Source organism: Rissa tridactyla, chromosome 8, assembly GCF_028500815.1.
Source record: "Rissa tridactyla isolate bRisTri1 chromosome 8, bRisTri1.patW.cur.20221130, whole genome shotgun sequence".
NCBI lineage: Eukaryota > Metazoa > Chordata > Aves > Charadriiformes > Laridae > Rissa > Rissa tridactyla.
Genome location: NC_071473.1, coordinates 46,867,496 through 46,893,783, shown reverse-complemented (window position 1 = coordinate 46,893,783; position 26,288 = coordinate 46,867,496). Strand labels below are relative to the sequence as shown.

The following is a 26,288-nucleotide window of genomic DNA, read 5'->3' as shown; positions in this document are numbered from 1 at the left end:
GTAAATGGCATGTGGCTTCAGAGGTAAAAATGGGCAGTGGCCCTGTTGTGTTTCTAGCGCTACTTTGGCGGTTTCTGAGACATCTCACTCCTCTCTGTTCCTGTGCTTGCCCTGAAAAGCCTGATTTTCCCTTCCCTGTCTGTGTGTCTGGAATCCCATGTTGAATTAAGTGCTGCCTTTTCACGGACACATGTGGAGGCAGCTCTGCAGTTCAGTACTGCATGCAGGTTTCCGTCGGCAGCAAAATGTGTTCAGGCTCCTTCGCTGGCGCTGCTGTGTTGCAGGACAGTTGGGGTACCCAGGCACTCCACCACCTCCTGGGGTACCCAGACACTCCAACACCTCCCCTCTGCTCCCCGGCAGGGTCGGGGATGCTTGGCTCTATCCTGGCACTGGTTCCTGTGCAGCACCTCCACCTTCTTGCCTTTTTCTCTCTGCCTCGAGATCCCTCCGTTCCCCATGTCCAGGTGTTAGCTGGGATCTGCCTGTTTCAGTTTAGTTCATGAGATGGGCAGAAGCAATAGCTGATATTGAAATGAGTTCAAGGGAAATACTTGCAGCACAGTCCCTCTGGCAGAGATAAAACAGTGCTCTCCAAGATACCTACTCTCCAACCTCCTCTTTCAGAGGAGGAGGGAAAATTACGGGCCTCTGATTACTCAGGGAGAAGAGCGCACAACTTCCATCTTCGTAATTTCTTCCACCACAATCAAGCATTTCAGGAAAAGGCCTGAAAGCCTGAAACAGTCAGTCAGGGATCTTTCCGCCTGGTTCCTTCCCTGATAACACATGGGAGGAATAAAAATGAAGACTTGTCATTGCTGTTACGTTTCGTTTCCAAAAACATCTGCCTCACCAGGGATCAGGAACTGAGGCTGTTGGGATGGCAATACTGTTCCTGAGGAAACTCCCTTTGCTATTTCCAGGCTGGCTGTGTTCATGACAAATACTGTGAGAGGGTGTCACCAGTAATTCCCACATGGAGCCTGGTTCTTTTCCTGGAGCTATGAAAAGCCCCGTTCCGTTGGAAGTGTCCGACTCCCCCCAGAAATCATGGCCATGAGCACCTCGCAGGCCGGCAAAACCAAGAACCTTCAACCTTCAGTGGTCGCTTGGCCAGGTCCTGCTCTCTCCAAAGTCCGTAGGGAGGACAGGGTAAGTCCTATCCCCTCCCCGCGCTCCCTTTTAGAAGCTTCCTCCTTTGCTAATGATTTTGAAATGTGTAACCAGATATACTAGAGATTGTGAACCTCGTTTCCCTGGAGTGACAGTCTCGCCAAAGGAAGCACCCAGACTTGCACCCTGTTAAATGCTGGTGAAAACAGAACCCACCCCCGCGACTCCCACCGCCAAGTCTCTATATTGCCACAATTACACTTTCCTTGAAGAGGGTCCCCCAACTAGATGTGATATGGGCAGCATCTCTCATTTATCAGAGAATAGCGGCAGCCCTGTGAAACAAACCAAGTAAATAACTGGTGAAAACGGCTCTGCTAAAATAGGGGACTAGTTCTGATCAGGCCGGGCGTGATATGACACGGTGGTTTAAAGCCGTGTAATGCCATTTTCCATTAGAGCTCTTGTTCGAGTTGGGAAGGGGTTTGATCCATTGATGGAAGCTGTTATAAACAGACGAGAAAACCTCATCCATATTTCTCTTGAGATTGTACAAAGCTGACAGTATGCTAGCTGACCACAGTCATCTGGGACTCTCCCACACAAAATAACCCTCTTTTCATAAATAACGGGATTGTTGTTGTGGTGGACTGAGATTTGCTGTAGAATTCAGTTTTGTCAAACAAAGAGCTGCTTCTGGTTTTTAATTTGAGCTATTAAAAAGATTCATCTTTCTCTTTGTATCTCATTTTTCTTCCCCTCCTTCTCCCTTCCCTATTTTTTTTTTTTCTTCCCCTCTGTCTGCCTTTAGGATAACTTAAAGCTGTGTGTCTGAAACAAAAGACTTGCGTGGGTCTGGTCAGTGCTGCCTCCGGACTGAATGGTCACGATTTCAAATCCTGCTTACGACTAAACTTGGACGAATTCCACAAGCTAATAACCCCGTGCAGTGTTTCAAATTGATGGAGGTGCTGTCCTCTAGATGAGACATAAAAACAGAGATCCAATCTGCTTGGCAGAGACCCCACAGGACTTATCAAAGATGAGTGGGGGCTGCTAACTGTTTTGCCCTTGTCAAATCCTTACCACCACCACGGCTTCTCTTCCCTCTTCCAAAGCAACGACACTGGACCTTATGAAAATGAGATGGTGAACTTGAAGGAGCCATCCTTCTTCTAATTATTTAAAGCAGTTTGCAGTGTCTGGCAAAAGGGGGAAAGAACGATAATCCACTCACTTGAAAGTGGAATGACCCTGAATTTCAAAAAGCAAAACAAAAGCGAGCGAATGGTGCCACCATGCTCTGCAGCAGCGACATTATTAAATGATCAGTGAGCTATTAAAGCAGCAACATTTAGTACCTCCCCTAATGACTTGTACTGCTAACTGGTTTCCAAATTGAGATTTTTATTGCCTTCATGCACAGACAGAACAAGGCTGTGTCTGTGCTTCTAGAGGCTCCAGCTTAAGCAGACTGTCCACAATAGGATCGATGAATCTGCTCAGTGGAAAACTAGTAAGGGCTTATGAGATGCCCCACTCCTCTGTCCTCTTTTTTGACCAGGGCTGGAAGCTCTGGGGTGTGAGGCACGGTAGGGATCATAAATACGGGGGGTTTTGCAGAGAGCCCCGCACGATTCTTGAACTTCCTAACATCTGTGAAATTTGGCAGAGTTGTGCATAAACAGACCGTTATGAAATCTCCCTGAAACTGCTGATGCCATTCAAAGAGGGAATGCTGTGAGAACAGCGTTTCCAGGAGGGGCCTTGGGCACGCTGGTTTCCACTTCCAGGTAGAAATATGGAGCATGGAAGAACAACAAGTCTATGGAGGAGGAGGAAGGGAGAGGAAAAGGAATTGTGGACACTAGTGAAGGTGAAGATTCACACAGAAGTTTCCACTGTGACTCTCCCAAATTGATTTCTACTGTCTTATACAGGCTGAGCTCCTGGTATGGGAATAGCTGGGATGTGGCCTTCTGTCAAGGGCAGTTCAAGCTAAGCAGGGTGTCCCTGTGGGCAAAAGCACAGCATGTGTGATTGCAGAAGGGAAGCTGCTTAAAAAACAAACAAACCAGCCAGCAAAAGTGGGTTCTGGTTCTAGTTGCAGTTATTTATGTGCTCGTGATACAGTGCAGGCCAAAGCGAAGTCTGGGTCTTCCGTGCGCCTGAAAGAAATGCAAATGTTATTGCTTTGATTTGTCTTTCTCCATCGGTTCTGCACACGCGGGCCGCCTGCACTTGCTGAGTGAGTCAGGCCATTTCTCGCCCAAGCTAGGTAGTCACAGGGAGAGACTGTTACTGCTGTTTCTGTTTTTGTGTATCAGGTGCCTGATTTCCATGACAAAAACCGCTCATCCTTTGCGGAGGCGGCAGGCAGAGCAGTGGGGGTAGGACGGCCTGAGAGACTATATTAGAACATGCACATTTTTTATCCCGTGCTGGTTTGAGTCTCTCTCCATCAATGCCGACTTCAAGTTGTTCCCATTTTGTCACTTTCTGATGGCTGCATTTGGCACAGGTTTGCATTTCCAGTTTCTTCACGGCGTCCATCTATCCATGGGTCCCTGCTCCGCAAAATGCCTTTGCCTTTGCTGGTAATCTTAGCAAACAGGAGGTCTGGACGTTAACATTTTCTACATGTTTAGAACTGTAGAAAATTGGGGTGAAGGGCCTCTAAGGGCCCTTCTATACTTCCTTTTCCAAACTTCATGCAGGACCACAGCAGACTGTTCTTGTCTGCTATGGGTTTAACCATTTCTTGAAGACCTCTAGTCTGGAGGTTTCCAGATGTGCTAAGGCAGGTTATTGCTGTGGTTAACTGTCCTTACCTTTAGAAAGCTATTCCTGAGACCTAAGTTCAGCAACAGAACTGGATTCTTCCAGGTGAGGGTTAAGGCAGAGTCGTAAGGCACCACGTAGGAGCTCGTGTAGGCGCTTCCTTGGCTGCACCCACTCTCATCTAAGGGCTTCCTCCCCCAGGACAGCAGGTCAGGTGTTTCCGACTGTGCAAACACAAGCAATGTAGAGAGACAAAGAAAAGGGCAGCAGGGCCATTTCTGGCAGAGGAGCCTTCTGAGATTGGCACTGACAAAATGTCCTAGAGACTTTACTGAGTCCAATTACCACTTTATGTCTTTAAAGTGCCGTCTAAATGAAAGAAACTACAAGATCAAGCCATGTTAGTCTTCTCAATCCCTTAAATGTTTGACAGCCCTCTCCCCTTCTTTCTCGCTTTCTCAGACTACTTTGAACTCTTCACCTTTGCCGCTGCTTTGAGTTCGCATCTGCAGAAACCAAACTACCCTCAGCCACTCCCAAACTCCAGTAACAATACCAAAAAGCTTTCAAAGCAACGCTGCCCTCCCTGGAATTGACAAACTTTAGGCTGTCTCCAACTTTCTGAACTTTCATGCACCTACGGTTAGTCTCGTCCGTCAGCGCTGGCAGGCTGCAGGGAAGCTTACTGGGTACCGCAGCAGAGCCGTGAAACAGCCGGTGCTGTTTCACACGACCAACTACCCCTGTCCACGCAGACAACAGCCGTGACCACCAGCTGTTTGGGCTGCGCTGTACTGTTGGGCAGAAGAATATAGATGCCCGCAGCACATATGGTATTAGGATGGCAATGAGCGTATTAGGATAGGCCCTCAAACAGAAGGGGATAGGTCCACGGAAGCATCCCCAGGCACAGCAGCGGGAACTGGAAAAGTGAGATCAGATCACCGGAGAGAAAAGCAGTGTCACCCTCAGCCACGACGTCAGGGCTTGACGGCAGTGCTAGCCAGAGCTGGTGGCTGGCTTTTTGCAGAACTAGAGCTAAAGACTGAGTCACATCAGTTTGATGTCCCCTTTAAATAAATAAATAAATGATAAACAGAGATCTCACAGTGATGCCTGAACCCGATGTCTCATGCGCACTTGTTTTGATGTGTCTAATGCAAGTGGGTGGGTAATAAAAGCTTCATTTAGAAGCTAGCGTCTTCACAGGCGCTGCTGGAAGCCCCTGGGACACGGCACTTCTGGAATTTTCCTCTACTGGAAACACCAGCAGATAACTATTGATAAAGCAGAACGTGCACGCATGCACACAAATCAACCCAGCGGCGGTTAGTTTTCCTGGACTGCTGGGTGTCGGATGCAGAGGTGTACTTAGATTCCCCAGGTCACGCACCTACCTCAGCTACTGCATCAGCACTCCTGAAATGACCATTACAATGACCATTTGGGCCAGTGCCCTGGAGAAGTATGTGGTTATTGTAGCGTGGGTAGGCATCAGTTCAAAATAGGCAAATAAAGGACTCCTCGGTTCCCATAATACAGCTGTGGATAATGGCATCGACTGCATTTCTCCCAGTTGGACATCACCCTGTAGATGATAAGCAGGCGCTGCTCTGTAACAGGCAGACCTAGCGCTGACATTTCACTTGAGCAAGAGACTCACCCCATGGACATGCTGTCAATGCATTCACAGGTTATTCAGCTTCTTTTTAGGCAACTGAGTCTTCAGGAAGGTCTGGCTCCTGCGGCTTGAGAGGTCTCTGTGGCAGCTCTGATGTGCAGCACCAGCTAACCTGCTCAGGGTTAGCTGAAGGAGGAATTGTGGCTAGCGAGGAGAGAAGGGCCCCCGGAGTTACTGCTGACCTCCTTAAGGTATTCTACTGTCCCTCCAGTTCAGTGCTAAAACCACCATTCCAGGTCCTGAATATAAAACACTTAAAAGAACAGTATATTCTTCCTGGACAGTGTGGGGGACAGTGCTAAAGGTTTGGAGGGCTACAGCTTTAATCCCAACCTTGAGTTTGTACAGTGGTCCAGGGCTGGTTCATGCTATGACATTGTTGACCTTCTTTCCTGGATACAAGCACAGAAATGCTGCCTGTGTCCAAGCGATTTTAGGCAATTATTTTCCCCGAACACGAAAATTGCAAGGCCCCTTTGGTCTAGTGTATTACTTCATGACCACCACAGGGCTCTGCAACCAGGCACGGCGAGAACGGGAGATTGTTTCCTCCTGTCTGTGGTTTTATGCAGCATCTGCTTGGGAAAACAAGAAGCAAACAAGATGACCCCCACTTTATCTGCTTGCGTAAGTCAGTTCGCCTGAAGCCTGGGCACTGTGGGATGGTTAATGCAAAGCTTGCTCGTGCATCAAATAGCAGTAATTTACCTTGAGACTCTGCTTTTTTATTATTGTTATTTTTAATTATTTCCAAAAAAATGCTCCTTAATTAAAAACTCACAGATATGAAGCTTGGAAGAAATGTGGCCAGGACATTCTTGGATTACTACAGGCTGAACTCCTTGGTGGAGAGACCACTAGCGCCTACTCCTAAAACTCGGTAGGTCAGAAAGCAATTTCTCTTGCTTTAGCAGGGCTGCTTTTTTAATACCTTTCATGACTAAACTTCAGTGCTACTGCATTATGGCTTTACAATAAGCATGCTAGTCTAACTGTGCTTATTTTATTGAAATTCCATTCGGAAATAAGGCATTTATGATCAGGAAAGATACTTGGTTTATGCCTGAAAAAATATTCAGGGGATTTTGGAGATATCGATATCTTTCCTGAATTCTGCCTGCCTGTACACCAATCTCACACCAGTATCTTTAATGGACTTACCTTTCATTTATCTCCTGAGAGCAAGCGGATAATCAGACCCACTTTATTTTAAAAAGTTTTAATTCTGGAAGTGAAAACTTTTTTTAGTGCTTCAGGAAATTACTGGGCAAGCCTGTGCTGAAGGCAGCGTTCTCCATCTTGCCTTGGACCTGCCGCAATGCTGGCAGCCACACGTCAGGTTCCTTCTGCCAGTCCCACTGGGACCCTTTACCTGGGGATCCCCTCTCACTATAAGTCCTTACTCCAGCTTCACAACCAGTTTGGTGGATGTTTGTCTAAAAGGATGTCATTCCTTGAACAGGCAAAGCTGAGTAATAACGCGAGGAGGGGAGCAGAGCAGGAACCAGAGCTCTTGTTTCATGGGAAACACCATATTCAGAACTTGCCTCTCTTCTGAGAAAACAGCGATAATGGCTCCAAACTCAAAATTTCCAATTAAATGCATTATGGCCAATTGAAATGTTTCATTTAGGGTTCAACTCTTAACAGCACAACCAAATATAATTTATATTTTGCAGTGGAAAAAAAAATACCAAATTGGCAAGGGAGGCAGCTGAGCCTCGAAATTCACTCCCTTCTTCTCCCCACTTTTTTCCCCCCTTAAAAAAGTACCTGCGGGAACAGTTGCTTGTTTGCAAAAGAACACTTCCTACTGAAGATTTTCTAGTGATGCATAAGATGGATGTTACAAATATCAGCCCAGACCATAGAGCAATTACTGGAGTTCCTTCTGCAGCCTTTGAAAATCCTCTTGGTGCAGCCATTCTGGCAGTTCCCTATATATGCGGTCAGAGGCAGCCTGACTGCAGTCGGTGTTTAAACGCCCTGCTTCGAGTCCATCTCCCTTTCGCTGTTCGTGATCTTGACACAACAGTTTAGGCTGGCTCAAGGAGGATTGTCAGCACTGCAGTTCTGAACGCTCTTATCTGCAGAGACCTGCAGGGTTAGCAGAGAAAAGCATCCAGCATCTTCCTCTCCTCCGGAAATTGAATGTATCGTTTCTCTCAGACTCCCAGGGGCCACAGCCTCCAAGGCTAAAAACCCACGACTATTACTGAACCTAATTACCACCTGACAGCAAAGTGCTTTTCCGTAGCATCATTCAGTTACCCCATCAAAAGGAATGTTTGTTTGCTTTCTTCATTTTAAATTAAAGAACCACTGACAGTGGTAACTGAAGCATTTTAATCTCATCAAATATCCATGTCCATCTCTATAGAGACAGCCACGCCAGCAGGGAAAGATACACATCTATAATCGGGTTGCACAGAGCAAATTTCTCTCATTCCCCCACCAGAATCTAATGGGGTGAGGGATCTTTTGTTTTGGAAGTGCTACCTCGCAGTAAAATCCTAAATACAGTAAATGTTCAGCCCAAAGCCAACAGATGTTTAAGGAATAGATTTTTAAAGATTCATGTTGTTAATTTCCTGACGGCTTTCAAATACCAGCTTTTCCCTCTAAGTAGACAAATGCCTTCTATTTGTATCCTGGGCTTTGTCACCTGGCATTTGATCAGAGCCTGTGTATATATATATAAATACATATATATATATAAAATATATAAAATGTACATCAATGAAATGAAATTGTTCTTTGAAGCTGTTAACTGCAAACCTGGCCAAAAGAAAATCTTGCAAACTGCTGGGAAACAGAAGGGAGATGACTGTGGCTTTACATATGCCTTGGCTAGGCAGTGGCGCTAGGAAAGGACTGGAATACGTAAGATGATACTAAATATCTGTGTAATCAGGACTAATTATATAGCACGGTTATTAGCTTGAAACAGGACATGTTGTGCCCACAGTTTATGAAAATGTATTAAAACATTACCAGATTCCATTGAAAGAAAGCTGCAGAGTTAATAAACGTGTAAAGGACAACTAATTGGCTGCTTTGTCCCAGCCTACTACAGGCAGAGCGATTTCTGTTTGAGGGAATTAGTGCAGCCAAAATGTGTTATAACGACAGCCCTGGAAATAGCGACGACCCGCAACACTTCTAGAACACATCTGACTGAAGGATTTTAAAGAAGGAAATGTTTATGTTGGTATCACCATGTTGCAGAGAAGGAAACTGACGCACAGAAAGGGAGAGCGGGTGTTGAGAGTGACGAATATGGCTGGTAGCCAAATTCCGGCACCTTTCCAGAGTTTAGTCCATGCAGCCAGGCCGTCTGATAACACCCATCCTAGAGCACAGGTAACGTGGGCAGTTCAGTGGGAACCGAATTGGGATCACCTGGAGCAAGAGGCAAGAACTGAAGCAGCAGCTCCGGTTACAGAACCAAGACTGAAGCCAGGGCTCTGCTATCCCATGTGCTTGTGCAGCTTATTCCAAGAGGAAGAGGGGAGTAGCTGTACCTGTGTAAGGTGCTTATGTGCCTGTAAGTGAATCCAACTGGTTGGCTGGACCTGTCGTAAAATTCCACCTGCCCTTGTCTACAGAAGTCCCTGGGGACAATTGTCACCTGTAGATGGGGCCTTCAGTTCCTCACTGTGGAGCTGTGCCCATCACCCTCACAGGAGTCAGGCTCCACCGAGTTCCTAAGAGGCCACCATGAAAGTCACGTTAGGGCTGAAGCCCTCAATTATTTGCTGAGCCTGTCGGGGGGGGGGGCAGAAGGGGTGCTCTGTTTTGTCCCTGAGTGGTTGGTTGATAGAAATGAATCTTGAATGCGTTGTTGTGGTGGTGGTGGTCTCTGAAGGGTTGGGGTGAGCTGGGGTGCACCCAACTCTGCACTGCGCAATCCTGTTCCCTCCCAAGAGGTCCTCACCAGCGAGAGGAGGTATTCACAGTTGCAGGCCACAGAAATGCCTCCCACCACAGCTCATCCAGCCCCTCCCAGGACCCTTCAGCCCCTTCCCTCTTGCTGAATTTATTCCAGTTTTCCCCCTGACCCCCGCCACTGTGAGCCCAGCCTATTGGCGGTGCAGCGTTTCCCACAGCCTGCAGGGGAAGGTCAGGATTTGTTTCAAACAGTAACCCCGACGTGTCCTGCAGTCCTCATCACGGGGACGCCCTGTGATCCCAAACAAACGCCCAGTTCAGAAAGAAAATGTCTGTTGTTATCAGCATGCTAACCAATTATTTTCCTGAAGGTGATGTGTCTGCCGCAAGATAGGAAAGCATCAATGACTCAGCGGGGGAGGGCAGGAAGGTTAGAATATTTTCCTACGTGAGTTAATGAATTAAAAGCCTTGCTGAAAATGCTGGACATTTTCTGGAGTGAACAAGCCGGTAGGCTTATGAATTTCTAACAGAATAAAAGAGCCCTCTGTGCTGCCTACAGAAGCTGCTGGAGAAGAGAGCGCTGCCACTTAGACATGCTTCAGAGAGGCTCAGGAAAGTCCACCCCGGACACAAAGATGTTTCTCTAAGGCTGGGTTAAGTGGGCACAGAGCAGGAGAGTGCAGTGCAGAAAGGGTGGCAATGAAGGTTCGTGCCCTTCCTCTCCTCTCGTTACTGTCCTTTTTTAAGCTGCTCGGTGACCAGCAAATCCTGCTCTCGCTGCACGCACTGGAAAGCATTTGAGTGGGGCTCCCTTTGATGCCGCCGGTGGCACAGGGAGCTCTTCCTCTTACTGAGGTTCCGTCTCTGCACTCACCTCCTTCTGCTTGTGGCACAGTAAAGGTTAAGATGGCTCAGGTCTAAAGTGAGAAATGTCCTCCACTGAAATCTTTGGTAAAAGGCGAGAAATTCGTAAGGAATGAAGAGAAAGCAGAGTACAACTGTTACAGAGAATGGTTAAGGCAGGAAAACAGAATTTTTTGCTGAAAAATTCGCAAATGCCAGTCACCTTGCACTGCCTTAAGTCCGCCCCTTTGCACATCGGGGTTGCTCTCTTCTTTCGCTCCTGGCTGACCGATGGCGCAGCAGAGCCCTGCTCCGGCGCAGCGTCAGCAGAGGAGCTGTTGCTTCTTTACCCACTGACATTTTTTCTCTGAGAGCCACCAGTTCCATGTTCTTGATTTTCTGGACACACTGGAGTTCAAATTATAGAAGTGCTAAGCGCTTACAGCTCTGGCTGAGGTTAGGGGCTTCGAAGAGATACAGCGTGGGTACCCTGAAAAATCCCACCTGGGCCTCGCTAGCGGAGCATTCTGCAACTCACGCCTGCACCGCATTTTCCTGTAGGTAAAACCCAGGCTCTCTGCTCACAGGGGTGTTGGAAGATAAATTCCTTCCCGTGTGGGATGCTCTCAGTTGCTGCACGCACGCGAGAAAAGTCCGGGACAAGATGAATAATTCTGTCTAAGAGCAGGAATTTGATGGCATGCAGCAAATACTGCCTGGGGCCACACACTGAACAAAAAAAAAGGACAGAACAAAATATTGACTGGCCCTTCATTAATTGCCGTCTGTCCATCACACCCTGAATGAAGCAGCGGTCTCATTGAAGAAAAAGTAGGCTGTGATGAGGTAATTAAAGCCCGCATCAGAAGGCATATCCGCCAGGAGGTTGAATTAAAATTGCTCTGACAGCCTTTATTCTGGCAATTCCTCCTTTTGCTGCTCGACTTTGCAGCCTTAATGATGATGTATGAGTTCACAGCTGCGTATCCAACAGGCTGGGTAGGCCCACGGGACTGTCCTGTCATCCTCAGAGGCGATGGGCACCATCATCTGCATCACGCTGGGTGGAACTGCGGAATGTCTTCCCGTGTATGGGCACAGTCTGATGGGAGGCACTTTTACCAAGGACAACTCAGCCTTTCAAGTTTTGAGACCCATCTTGACACTAAAGAGCTGTGTCCAGAGGTTGTGCGGTCCTACGGGCTCAGACTGACGCCATCCCAGGGATTTGCTGCTTTCTGGCATATGCAGGGTGTGGGTCCTTGCGTCCCACTGGGTCTGGGATGTTTTTCCCAGTCCACCTCTTGCTGTCTTTCAGAAAAGAACTCCTCTCTACGCTTTTAAGATCTGCCTTCAGGATTTTTGAGGTTTCACCTACCTCTGGTAGTGCTTTCTTTGACCTGGCCATGACCGAGATGACAGCTGAGAGTGAAGCGAGCTGGGAGCGAAGCCACCTGTCTGCTTTATGTAGATGGCTGCTTCTTGTCATTCTCTAGGGGCTCTGTTTGCTGCTATCCCCATCTCGCTTCTCCCAAACTTAAATCACTGTCTTGTCATCTTTTCCCCCACCATTTTCAGTGGTTAAGAGGAGAGCAGAGACTAATAAACAGAAAAAATAAAAAGTGGATGTCCTAGCAAGAGTTATAAATTTTGTCAGGGCAACAGTGCCCTACTCCAAATTTGGTCTCAGTGCAATTGAGATCTGAAATACTCCACAGCTTCCAGGGCACAGTAGCACTGCAGTTCTATGGAAGTGAGGGAAAGAACAGTCTGGTGCCTTTTCTTTTTTTTCTCCTGACTTCTCTCACATGGAAGGAGATGTTGCTGGCCATCTTCAAGCCACTCATCCCTTGGGCTCTGGTGACGGGGCACAGGTGTGTGTTAGTATAGGAAAATATAGCCCAGGTAGCAAACTGGTTTGAATGAAATGTCTGTGTGGGCCAACCAAACTACATGTTCTCCAACGTGGGCAAGCAGGCAGCTCAGATTTCAGCTGCGCATTTCAGACACTCTGAGATGCTAGCATTGCTACTAACAGCAAGTTCAGTGTCTCCATATTTTTAAAATTTTTTAATTACTGAAAAAGAAAACTGATTCGGGTCTTAAGGAGAAGTTCCCCAGATCAATCCTGAAGACATTTGCAGCTCTGGCCATTGCCCTTGCCCACAGAAGATACATGTAGGCTCTTCACCTCCCCAGGCTACTTGTAACATCAAGTCTCCTGAAAGTCCCAAGGCACCAAAACGGTGCCAGTATCATAAACGCTACTGTCAATGCCTCTTCAGTTGTGCAGACACAGCAAAGTAAATGGTTTGTTCCCCTTCCTCCAGTGCTGCTCCAGAGAAAGGTCAGCAAAACCACTTACGATTCATAGAGAAAAGAAATTAAATGAGGGTAGAAAAAAAGAGAGTCAGCTGGAAAACCCTCCATCACCATCCCGGCCTCCTTGGAGGGAGGATTGCAACCAGTCTCAGGGATTTCACCAGAACCTGGTCCATGGGTGCCCTATAGCTGTGTCGCTTTTGGAGGGACAAGTGGGACCAGACTGTGTTTCAGTCTTCCTTATGTCACCAGTCAGGGCTGCAGTGGTGCGCGGTCCTACCAGCTAGCACTGAAACGCAGCCAGAGCCTGCAGAACGTCTTACCTGGCTCCCTGCGTATGAGTGTCCAAGAAAACCCTTGCTTTCTCCTCCCACGTTGGCCGGTGCTCCTTTAAAAGGAAAAATTAAAAAAAAACAAACCCCGAACTGCCGAGGAGTCAAACAACTTCAGCGTGATTTCCAAGGCTGTAAATTGCATTAGTAATGGGAGCAGTACTATGGTTTAAAGGCAAATTATATGTTTTGCCTCAAAAATTAATTTCTGTTTTTTTCCCCCTTCTCTATTGGTAATTATAATCTGTCAGCTCCCTCCCACGCAGGTCTGCACGTTTTATGCAACTCTTGATACTTGTAGCTGTCGTTAAAGAAAACCTTTCAGGTTTTCAATGGTGACACATTTGCGTGGGTTCAGTGAAAAGGATCCGTTTGCAGAGCCTGGGGAGATTTGCGGTGCTGGGCCAGCTCCCAGCAGAGGGCTCACCAAAATACCACACTACAACAACGACCTTGTCAAGCGCTTGGGAACCAGAGTGCCGGCTGGAAGGATTTTTTACCCTGGATTTAAGCACGCGCACATTAAAGCACACGCAAACAGCCAAATACACCTCCGGCTTGGTCCTGCTTTCAGCCAGTCTCTGAACACAAGGTGTGTAAAAATACTTCAGGACTAGCCCAGGGAGCCAATACGCCTGACGGGTGGCCCAGCAGGAGAAAATAATCTGCATTACTGTATGAAGTAGATTGGGTCCCTGTTAACAATCCCTTTCAAAACGAAGGTGCCGTCAGCTGATTTAATTTAATTTACTCTACCTTAATTTACTTTTGGAAATGAGCTAAATGAATAAATTGAATTATGGCTGCTTTAACTCTGAAGGAGCATATCCACACAGGAGCTTACTGTGGTTTCGCTAATCAGCTTTACATTTACACCCTAAATGTATTTGGATTAGCTCTCACAGGCATCCTCATACAGATACGCCTGGAGATACCCACCTGCTTTCCTTTTCCTTCCCTGGGCTTGTTGTGAGGAAGCCAGGGCTCAGTAAGCAGATTTACAGCATCTGTGTTATTTCATGCCTCGCCCCTGCCTGGATTCTCCCTGGATTTCTGAAGAGCAGGACGGAGCACTCTGCTCTGAGAGCAGAGACAGCTGCTGCTATGTGTAGGGTGGGTCAATGCGGGTGATGGCTGATGTACGTGGCGTGTTAATCCCAGTATCACATTGCTAACTTGAACAAGCTCAAGAGATGGTCATTTTCTGCTAGAATCTCATCAGGTAAGCACAACCCATTATTCTCCTGCTGCTCCTTAGGAGATAGGAGGATGGGAAACAAGACAAAACCTATTCCCATCCTCTCTGTAGCTTCCTCCAGGGTCAGTAAAGATATATAATGATGGCTAGGACTGAGCCACGTGCACTGCTTGTAATTGTGGCTACTTCTCCTTCTTTTGTGTGATAATGTGGTTCCAGTTACAAGCTAATTATTCCTGCCTCTGTGCACTGGCTCCTCGGTGAAGCAGATGTGCTTTGCTGCAGTGAGCTGGGGAAGGAGGGCAGGAACCGAGGGATGGATGACAAGCAGCAGGATCCCTTCTGTAGCAGAGCAAGAGACATCTGCAACCTCTCCTGGGGAGCAGGCTCTAATATGATGCCTTCTCTGTAAGCAACACGGTCCAGCCCCTGCATTCAGAAAGGTAGGACCACAGAGTATGGACCTGATGAGGTTTCCAGATAGTGCTGGGATTCTCCATGCACCACGTTAGCGGGGTTTGTACGGCTCAGAAATCGTAATCTGATGTAATAGGTGGGTGGTCATCTGGCAAGCATGAATTGTGCTCGCTTTCTGGAAATAGGCACTGATGACCGCTTGGGGGGGGAAAAAAAAAAAATCAAGCCTGTAGTAATGGCTGAGGATTTCTGACCTTTGCTCTAACATTTCAAATTTGTTTTTATTGCTTCTAATTGGCCTTGCTTTGGAGCACGCACATTATCTAACTGCCAGGGCACTGGGTGTCATTATCTGCTGGGCCATTTGATTTGTGTTTTTTACGTTTGAAACTTGTCAGACATTCCCAGAAAATACTGCGCTCCCCTTGCAGTGTCAAATATGGGCCTGGGTAATTGCGCATCCCTGAGAGCAAAGCATTTGAAGTAATCAGGCATTGATTGTTTAGCTGCGATGGACACAATGGAAACGTGTCTCCTCTGCATGGAGGGGAAAGTGTAAAAATTAGATCAGCAGCTACATGACAGCAGCCAGATTTCTCGGTTTCAGGGATCAGAGGTTAGCCATTTTCCAGCCTTGATGATTCATTTTTGATCCCACTCACGTGGCTTGGAGAACTTAGTTTTCTCCTGCCTTTGCAATTTAAAATTCTCTTCTATTTTGGCCCTCTTTAATACGCCAGCTGCAAAGTCACTAATTCAAATCTGTTGCTCCCCACCTCAACTTGCTTCGCTGGGTGGAAAGAGAAGTCAAGAAACATGTGTGTGAAAGAGCTCAAAACACCACAGTGCACGAGGGTGCCTATGGCGGTGCCTTTGTAAAGCTGAGCTCAGCTCAAACATCAGCCCGGTTTGTAAGTCTGCTGATTCATCTCGAGACTTTTTAGGTTTAAGGTTTCCTAACAATTAGAAATCCAGATACCATTGTTTTCGATGTGAACACGTACGCCACATTTGGAGTAGGTGTATGTAGGGCTTGTCTTCCTGCAGACGGGCCGAGAGCTACAGGAAGCAATAGGAATATCTCCATTTTGCAGAATGTATCGCTGGAAACACCAAGATGTTACACCTCAATGTGAATTATGCATCTGCTGTATTTAGATAGAAGCAATTTTGCTGTTGAAATCAGAGGTTGGCGTTTCTTTCCCATGGGGTTCCGTAACTCAAAATTGTGTTGAGATCAAGCATGTAGTGGGGGTTTTTTTCAGCTGTAAAGGTGAATGTATTCAGATTATTCAAGTGGTGATTTTTTGGATGTACAATTAGTTGACTGAGAGATGTGGTATAAATTTGGTATTGTAATTGCTATGCCTCTGAGATTTTAATTTGCAAAACAGTTTGCGCGGCTGCAAGATTAACTGTTGTATGTGCGATGAGCACGCAGCGGGGTTGTGGTTTGATCACGACTGTCTGTCAATTGGCTGTGCGTCCAGAAAAATCACTTTGTCACAAGTACCTGATGTGAACGGAGTGGCTGATACTCACGATGCTTCAGTTCAGTGGGCGCCTGGACGGCTGCTAAAAAGGGCCAGTGTCTAAAAATCCCACCTGCAAGTGCTGTGTTACCCAAATCACGAAAAAAGAAGGACGTTTAAGACCCATTTTTATCCTCTTTGCATGTTTCCTTTTATATTGTTTCCTCTTACATTGTTTCCTCTACTTGCAGAGAGGAAAATGGGAATGACGTTCAGCAACGCTGCTCTAATGGGGTGTGTCCAGAGAAATCCATGTCTGCAGGGGAGAGCCAGCCCCAGCACGGCCAGGAACCGAGCCCTGCCTGCCCCGTCGCCCTGCCTGCCCCGTCTGGCGCTGGCTCTGCCCCCGGGAGCAGGCAGCGGGCTGTCACAAGCGACACGGGCAGTGCTGATGCAGCCCCAGGGCAGGGGATGGATGGACTGTCTGGCTTTCCTATGTTTGGCGTGATTCTCCGTTTGGTCCACAGCTGCTGCTGTGTTCGGGTCTCCAGTGTTGTCTAGGAACATGTCAATGTAATTATACACAGAACCAGAGAAACCGCTTGTTCTCACTTCAGTGTGCCTCTCAGATCTCCCTCCCAGGGCGCTAATTTATTTATTTTTGTCTTAGTGTTTATCTCTTCAAGATACTGCTGTGCCTTAGGTTGGCGCTTGAAGAGTGGCGATGCAGTAGATGCTGAACTGGTGGCAGCTGTGATGGCAGTGGGGAGGGGAGGCCTGGTGGAGGTAGAGCCCTCTCGGCCCTGCGCCCCATTGGCCCCTACGTTATTTCAATTCTTTTAAAATGTGTTTTCAAACCTCCTTCTGCAAAGAAGCACTGACAAGCATGCACCTGTGTGGCGGGGAAGGCAGGTTTAGAAGGGCCCAGTTCCTCAGGGGTGACTCAGGGTGGAAACCTGGGTTTCCATCTCAGCTCTTTTCCTTCCAGTTCTCCCCAGGTCTGCTGCGTGGCCTTTGGTAAGTCACTCCACTTTTGGTGACATGGCTGTGTGAACGGATAGGTCCTCCCCTTCCTAGCATTTGTGTCTCAGTAGGAATTGGTACAGCACCAACACCAGCGTGGTTTGGGTCTCCAGCTGCCGTAGTGAATACAGGTAACTGATGTTAGAGGGAGCAGACTGCTTAAAGAGTAGATCAGGCACGAGTAGAGGACTCTCTCCATTTGTGTCCTACCATAGCAGCGGGGGATGAACGAACGAAAATCGGCAGGGCATGGTGGGTACTGGGGGGTTCATCGGAGCTCTTGGCTGGTGTGAGCACAGCTGACAGCACCGTTTGATTTCCTTCCGCGGGATGAGAACCGATAGTCAGGTTTTGCTGTTTTTACAAAAGAGAAGCCATCAAAAGGTATATCTGCTTTTACAGCCGCAGCACAGCCAGCTTGGCGAGGGGAGGTAATTCACGCTCTGCCAAGATAAGCGGGAGATGCAGCACCATGGGGTTGAAGCTTGGTACACACAGGGGATGATGATGGCTGCTCAGAGCTGGTGCTGCCTGGGGCAAGTGTGGAGGGACCCCGCTCTCCGCCGGCGACCTGCAGGCAGGGTTGTAGGGCAGCCAAGAGCTGGTTCCTCTGGCTCTTGGTCCCAGCGTTTGGCTCAGAGGCACATCTGCAGTTCCAGTGTGACACACCAGTGCTGGTAGAGGGATGTGCGGCAAAGCTCCCTGCTCTGCGATGGCTTGGTGCTGCACGAGTCTCCCTGGGCAGCAAGGGATGGTGCCGCAGGACCCATTCTCCGTTTCATTCCGCCTCTCATCAAAGCCACGTCTCTGGGTACAATGATGTGAGTTGTGCCACTTTTTCCCCAGCGTGGCTCTGCCCAGCAGCCAGACAGAGCAGGGCTGAGGCTGCCCAGTCGCTCGTGCCCATCTCGCTGTGAAACACAAGTCGGTCAGGACCCGGAGGGAGGAGAGGCGGCGAGAGTGCTGGGCTTGTGAGATGGAGGATTTTAATTAAGGCCTCTAAGCAAAGAGACTATATAAACAAATAGAATAGAGATGTTACAGAATTAACTGATAATAAAGGACAGAGATTTACTTTTCCTTAAAGTAGCCAACATTCATCACGCACACCGTAAGCACACGCCCAGCAGCACTTTGTCTGGGAAACAAACAGTGAGACTTATCAGGAACCAAAGCGTTACAAAGAAGGTCTGTTCCCTCGGACAAGCGGCGGGGGGCCGAGGAGCTGTTTCTGTGATGGTGAGTTGTGAGGAGCTCAGTTCTTAGCCCATGAACTCCTGGGGCATCACTGCAGAAGTACTTTGTGTTTAGCACAACTCTGCTCCTTTGGAGGCCAGTAATTAAAGTCCCACTGCTCTGCTAGGACTGTAGCCCGAAAGGTGCGCTGGAAACACCACACTCCAAACGATAGTGACAACCAAATTTCTGCATGACTGTTGGATAATTGGAGTTAACGGGCACGGTGAAATAGCAGTATCACATCGGGCTCTTTGAAGGCCCTGGTGCGGATGCTGGGTGTTCCCTGCCCACCCAGTGGCAGTCTGTCACGGAAGGGTTTGGCGCCAGCTGTGAACACCCCTGGCAGCAGGGACAATCCAGTGGTGAGCAGACTCCTGAACCCAGCTGTCCTGTGAATGGTATATGCCCCAGAAGGAAACGATCACAGTGATGTGAGGGCTGTTAATGAGCAGAAATGAAGTGAAACACTGCAGGCATGCGGGAGCCACGGTGAGGAGAAAACAGTGGTAAGTGCGTTACCTGAAGGGAAGCAGTGGGGCCCCTCTTCCAGAAAGCTCAGAGCTAGCGCAAAGCCCTTGAAGTCTCCTGGAAGGACTAACCCTGCTCTGGCCAGAGGAGGATGGGACCAGCTGGTCTTCAACCACCTCTAATTCGTCTCGAGCTGCCAAAGCCTTCCTTACAGATGCACTTTGCTGCGAGACTTTACCCATGGCTTCTCCTCAGAGCACACCCCACGCACGGCTCACCTGCTGCTGAAACACCACAGTGTTTTACAATACCTGTCCCCTCTCTCTCTCTCTCTCTCTTCCTTTGGCAGGAAGGAAAAACTGCCGCTTTTTAAATGCGCTGCCCCGCGGGGCCAAGGGAACGGCCATGCTGGTGGCAAGCCAGAGAAGAGGAGCCAGACGCACCTGAAGGACCAGTCTCTCTCCAAGCGATGAGAGAAGAGAAGAGCAGAGCTGGTCTGCGGGGCGAGGCGGAGGAGCACGTCAGGGGCTGGAACTGATGATGTTTCTTTTTTTTTTTTTTTTTTCCCCAGACAAGTATTTCTAAGATAACAAATAGCCCACGGGGGAAAGAGGGAGAGGGAAATTAGCCAGAAATTTTACTATTGATTCTTTTTTATTTATAGATGGTAAATCAATTTCAGGGCCTTTTTTTCTTTTTTCTTTTTTTCCTTCATCTTTGGGGGGGGAAAAAAAAAAAAAAAGAGTGACCCAATAGGTTTACAAAAATCATTTGCGGGGGCTGAAAAGCTATTTGTTAAGATGAGAAAGCCTCCCCTCCCTCCACCAGGCTCGCTCTCTCTCTTTAAAGGGGTAATCCATACGATGAGCTAATGAGGGAGTCCTGGCTCCCCTGCTGCACCATGTGATGTCTCCCCTTTTAGTGTCAGGCTCAGAAGCTCTTATGCCAATTGCATGTGCTAGCCCTGTTAGCTTGCATTAAGAGAGCCTGATAAATAGCTTCTGGGAGTCAGGCAGGCGCTCCTCAGTGTGCCGTTTATCATCCGCTGCATGGTTAGGTTTTTTCGCTCTTCTATCAGATCATTTGAGGAAAGGGGTCAAATGAGAAATGTTGCTGTCAGGCTGCAGGCGTGAAACTCGCTGCAGGACCTGTCTAAGAGGCAGGAACCGTGGTCCTCCAGCAAAAACTGGTTGGGGTCTAGGAAGACTGGACTTCCCAACAGATGTATGACTGAGGCAGTGTGAGGTAGGGGGGAGTGCTGAAAGAGGTGAACAGTGTTGTGCCACTACTGTAAGAGGTCCCAAGCAAAACCTCACCACCTTCCCGTTACACGGACAGCAGGTGAAGTCTCTGCTCGAAGCCACTGTCACTAGGCAGTCTTGTCTCCTGTGTTGTGTGACTAATTGAAACTTCTGCCGGTGATGCAGATTTGAAGCACGAGGCCAGAGGTTCTCAAACTGGAGAGTAAAAGAGGGTGACCCTGAGGGGAGTCCACGTGTCTCCCAGGGAATGGGAAAGGAGAGTGCATTTAGAAGTGCCTCTTGCCAATCCATCAGAAGCCTTGGGAAGCAGCTTCTCTTCACTGTCTTCTGCTAGGAGTTGGGCTGCAATGGTGGCTTGGAGGAAAGAAGTTGCCAGGACCCACTGGAACAGGGCAGGCACTGGAACAGCCTGCCCAGGGAGGTGGTCGAGTCACCATCCCTAGAGGTATTTAAGAAACGTCTAGATTTGGCACTTCAGGGCATGTTCTAGTGGCAGAAGTTGTAGGTTGTTTCATTGGACTCAATGATCGCAAAGGTCCTTTCCAACCATGAAGATTCTGTGATTTTATGGATAGAGAGAAAGGATGAACCAGACTGGGGGTGAAGAAAGACATGTGAAACAAGACTGAATGAGCTCTTCTTGGTGTGGGTAACCCTGAAGAAGTAATAGTCCCAGACACTCTGTTCTCTAGTAAAAGAGCTGGGTTGGTTGCTCCTCTCCTCTTTCCCAGGACTTGAGCTCCACGTCATCTAGGAACAGAGTCAGACTCAGCTGGGTCCTCACACTGGCCTGTGTGAGAGAAGAACACATCCTGTGGATAAATTAAAAGGTATGAGAAAAACTGAGAATTACTAGGCTAAAATAGACCTTCCGGGTAATTTAAATTTACTGTTCCCTTGTGAAAGTACTCCCCGATTCTTCAGCAATGGAGACCTGGCTGCAAGGCCTGAACGTGACTAACACTGAGCCAAGGTGCGATCCTAAGAAGAACTGAAAGCAGCTTGGGTTGCATTCATGCAGCCAGGAAGCTAGAAGGCCCTCATGTATGCTTATCTGTCTTTGAATACGGTTCCCATATCTGTATCTCGATGGATAAAAGAGAGTTCAGTGTAAGGTCCTTGATCTCCTTTCCATACGAGTAAATACCGAGCAAGCAGGGTCAACGCTGAGGTCTGCATTCTGTGTCTTGGGAACTCTCATGCACTTCTGGAGCCCCATCACAACAGGCCTCCTGGGAGCCACTGGCACATGGTTGCCATCCGGTTAGCATTACTGCAGCCAGGAAGAGTGAGCAGGTACAAGCCAGGACAAAAACTTGGCTTTGCATGCCAAGGACAAGCTACTCAGGATCTGACAAAACTTGAGCTGATTGTGTCTGTGCATTAGCCACCCATTAGCTGGGCTTTCATTAGTTAGTATCTGTCTGATAAGGGGAATTTTGTTGAAAACAAGAAAGAGATATCCCACTGGAAGGCAAATGACTTAAAACTCCAAGCGGACCTGATATTGTCAGTATTTCAAGGTGAGGGGGTTAAACTGTGCACTTTTTTTAGGGAGAATAAAATGCCTTCATATGATGAATTCCAAGGCATCCAAAAGGCACAGTGCTGGCTCTCTGTCTCCAAAAGCAGAGTAATGAATAGCAGTGACAGTGTGATAATTAAAATGACCTCTTGGAGATATGGATTAGAAGGTACGCAGAGGGGGGATAAGTTCTCCTTTGAATTAATCTAGTGCTAATTTATGACTATCGTTGGGTTTTATAGGGTTTTAGTGGAAGACCTTCAAAGTTGGTTTACTGGGGTGCTAATGTTCCTTCTGCATATTCATTGGAAAAACACTTGCAGAATTCCTCATTATGTCTTTTTGAATGATTCTATATATACACATATATATATAAAATGAGAAAGTTTCAGGTATTTGCTTAGCTGCTAAAGAGTCTACTCTAGAAATATGAATAAAGTGATAAAAGCAGCTGTGGAATGACTGTGTTGTTTCATTTTCATTCTTTGCTCCTCACAGGCCCCCAAAGTCACGTCAAAAACAAGACGTGGAAAAGGGGGTTCTGGGAAGCCCTTGAGCTGTCCTGCTCTCGGTTGTTAGAGGCTCCCGCTATCTGACTTGTAAAAGTCAGTCTTTTAAGTTTAGATTTAGTAACTGAATCGTCCTGGAAATCACTGTCTCTGCTTCTTTGTTGTCTCCTGCCACCTCTATCTGCCCCGCAGCCTGCAGGCTTTATTTCCAGGTCTTAGTATAGCCCTTACGTAGACTGCTCATCTCTGCCAGAGATGCCTTCTTTCTGCTGAGATAGCCCAAGCTTTTAGTTGGATAGAAAGGACAGATTGGAGACAGTTACCCATATGGGAAATGATGACATCCCATTTGTCAACTCCCATGCTGGTAACCTTCTTCCCATCCTCTCCACCTGCCTAGCAGTACCATAACATCCAAACATAAGGTTATCTGCCAAGAGCATCTGCCTTGTTCCTCAGTCGGGCAGCATGCCCATTCTGGAGCCCACCTTCCCTATCCTTGTTCCAGCACGTCGCGTTCAAACTCTTTGCTTTGGCCTCCCATTTCACTGGTGTCTCAGTTTGTCTTTGGCACCTTCCAGTCCACCCACAGCCACAGCTGCCCCTACCCATTTTTCCCACCCTGAGATCCCAATCACGTCTTCTCTGAACCCTATAGGCAGAGTTGACTCTATAGTGCTTTCTTCAGAGATCTACCTCTGCTTTTGAGGTTCACCAATAAACCATGTTTCTCGAAAGCTCTCCCTGCCCGGCTGGGGATGGGAGCCGAGCCTTTCACTGCGGGGACTTTGCTAGCTTGCATGACAAGGGCTTGCACTTCGGAGTGGCAGAGTGCGCGTGGTGTGCGCACACCATTTCACAAATTCTTTGGAAGAATATCATGGGAGCTGAAAATACCAGACATTTTGCTCCCGGTCTCTAGTTCACTCTCTTCCTACACGAGCGCTGAAGTTCTCCTTCTCCACCTGAGCCTATTCCAAGCGCCATGAGCCGCTTCTTCCTGGAGATGAGCTACGTCTCAGATGTAAGTAATGCATGTTGTACAATCAACAGTAATTCTTTACTAGTCACTTGTGTCAGGCCAAGGGATTTTGAAAGGTTCAGAAGCCAATATGGGTCCAAAACCGGGCGTCTAATTTGACGGAATGGTATTTACTCTTAAGATCAAAGGCACGTGTTTATCTGAGCACAAGCAGAGGGCTCTTCTTGTGGGGACACCCGAGCCCCGTTGCACTGCCCTGCCTGTTTCCACTCTTTGCCTGGGGAGCTGCAGGGCCCTCCCTTGGAGCAGGAGCGATGTATTTACCTCCCTTTGTACGGGACCGGGTGATGAATATTACAATACCAAAATTAACTTGTTTTCTGTGCAGTCTGCTCTCCTGACAAGAAAATCCCGCTGCAACCCCTGCGCAGGCAGTCTAACCGCGCTGAATCGGACCCTCGCTGTGAGGGGATTATATATTCTGATTGGGGCTGCATCTGCAATTATTTTCTCTGCCACACCAAAGACCTTTACTGCAGAGCTGCAAACCAGTTATAGGAACATGAAATGCTTTGACTTCTTCACTAGGGAAACATTAATCCAATCACAGGTTATGTCCATTACAGACTATGGCAATATTGTATACAGGAATTCCCGGGAGAAGGTTCTACAAAAATTGGAATCTCTCTATAACCATGTTATGAGATTTACTGGTGTGGATAAAATGGGCAGAGTTAAAATTACCAGGCTGGCTATCTCTGAAAGACAGGTGAAGTCTGCTGGCTATCATTGCTTCATAATATTACAAATGGAAAAGCCCTGAAGTAATTGAATAACGCATCTGCTGAAAAAAACCTTGTGAACTGCTATAACCTAAAGATAGACTGCGAGGAAACAATGTATGTATGTACAGCACCCGCTTAAAAGGAAAAAGATGCTTTCCTTACCTGGTACAGGAAGATATTGCAAATGCAGATACAGATTCTCTCTTTGCCTCCTAGACTGTGTGTGTGCGTGCTTTATATATGTGTGTGTTTGTGTCTATCTACCCCTTTTCATATAAAAATAAGTTAAACCAGTTTCCTCAGCGGCCGGAGGCATGGTGCTGGATGGTAACGACATAAGCGGAGCTCGCTGCATTGCCTTTTGTACTGGAGGTTGCTAAAAACATTTGTCATGGCTTGCAAAGGAGCTGATCTCCATCCCCCTTAGAGTCTCTCTCTCCTTGTGCAGAAAAAGATTTCAAAGCACTCTGCAAGAGCTGATTAAGGTTTTCGCTGTGCTTAGTACCAGTATTCAGTGGTCCATAGCCCTGGCTTTAATAGAGAGCAACCTCACTGGGTCTCTGCGAGCCCAGGGCCACCAGGAAGGCATGTACCAATGGTGCTGCAGCCACGGCCAGGTGCGGTCTGTCCGTGTAAGCAAACGCACCCTGCACCCACCGCTCAGAGGGGCAGGATGGCCCACAGCCGCCGACTGCCTCAGCACCTCCCTGCGATGCAACCGGGTCCCCTCCAGAAGAGCCAGGCTTCCTGGAGCCAGGCGTTCCAGAGCCAGCAGAGCTGACCAACCATCGTCTCATCCCTTCTCCGGAGGTAAGAGCGCTACGGACGGGACATTTTGTGGTGCGCGAGAGGGGATTTCAGGTCAGAACACACACAATACATCCTTCTGTGGTTCTGCCTGGGCATGGAGGAGCACCTCTCATTACTCATGTTCTTCCCCATCTGGTGGCTCTGAGTAGAGATCCAAGGGCACCTGATGCGAACCGCATTGCAGCAGCGTGGCAGTCAGCGGTTGTCACAGCTGGTCAATACAGGGAGGTGTGATTTATTTGACATTTCATGCACCTCTCCATGGCAGACCAGCACACACGGAAGGAAGATAGGCTTTTGAGAGAACAGCTCTGGAGGGGTTTGAGTCCTCCTGTGGGAGGAACACAGGGAGGCTGAGAGCATGAGTACTGACAGGCACGGTATGTAAAAGAACTTGGAAATCGGAATCCTTTTTTTTCATGAAGTTGTTTAGTAAAGAAGTTCCTTACCATTGAAAATGTTACAAAAGATCCCGATTTAGAAAATACAAAAATGCCACTTTTCCAGTAAGGCTTCAAATTTACTGTCTGGAAGCAGCGGGAACAGAAACCATCCAGCTATAACTTAAGCTGCAGTATCAATAGCCTGGGTATACGAAGGAAGATTTTCTTAGCAGCTAGTGTTTGGAGGAAAAATAAAGTACTAGAGCAAGTGTTGCCGTTGGGGATGAAGTCTTTCTCACAGTCATAAGGGAGCCAATATCCCCCTGCGATCCCCCGTTACAGACACAAAATTATACCAAGTATAAAGAGTCCCCTGTTCGTTCTGCACATTTAGGGCTGTTACCCCCGGTACTTTCAGCCGAAGCAGCCTGAACTGCTGAGGATTTGTACACATTCCCTTCGGTGCTAGGTGAAGATGGGGGATATTTTTTTTTTGGTTTTGCTGCCTGTGTGCACCACCAAGGTTGCACTGTAGCATTTACGCCCCATTTTAAGGCTGGACGAAGAAATTTCTAAAGGCGTGATTTCTTTAGGCCCTAAGCGTTGCCCGTGTTGCGTGACGCAGTGGGGAGATGCCCCTTTAGGGCGTCGCGCTGCCACAAATGATGAGGCCACTTGCTGGCGTTCGCAGTGCCGAATGCGGAGCGCAGCCCTGCGGGGAGACAGCCCGCTCTCGGTGGGGAAGTTGTTTTCTGGCAAGTCCGTGTTATACTTGGCACCTTGATTTCTTTCTCCCCCAAGGCAGATTCCTTTTCCCTCTCGGTCTGTCACAGCCCAGTCACGCTCCCAAAGAGTTTGAGCAGCTGATCCTGAGTCACCAAGCGGGAAATACACAGCATGTCTGGGGGGACTTGACTAAGAAGTAGGAGGAAGACGGGAGAAAAAAAGATAGAGAAACACAATTGAACTTGAGCTCAGGAAGCTGGTTATAGCACAGAGGTCTGGTGGGAGGTGTCCCTGCCCATGGCAGGGGGGTTGGAACCAGACGATCTTTAAGGTCCCTTCCAACCTAAACCATTCTACGACTCTTTAGTATTGGGGTGGCTCCTGCAGAGCTTGTGGTTCAGGACTGAGGGTTGGGCGAAACCTTCGGTCCTTTTAGATGAAAAAGAGTTCTGCTATTCTTCTAAATAAAGCCAGAACTTCGCCTTGGAAATCTTGAATGCAGCTTTCAGCTCTTCCATGG

At 47.9% G+C, this 26,288-nt stretch overlaps 1 protein-coding gene across 2 annotated transcripts in view; it reads left to right on the top strand.

Moving 5' to 3' along the window:
- Positions 1–21,975, top strand: part of LOC128913724 (cytosolic carboxypeptidase 6-like) — a 335,261-nt gene extending 313,286 nt beyond the window's left edge. For both annotated transcript variants that reach the window (XM_054211794.1, XM_054211795.1), the window contains 2 exons: positions 6,362–6,458; positions 19,136–21,975. In XM_054211794.1, coding sequence (XP_054067769.1) covers positions 6,362–6,458; positions 19,136–19,259 — 221 coding nt within the window. In that variant the 3' untranslated portion in view covers positions 19,260–21,975. The remainder of the gene's footprint in view (positions 1–6,361; positions 6,459–19,135) is intronic.
- Positions 21,976–26,288: the final 4,313 nt, after the last annotated feature.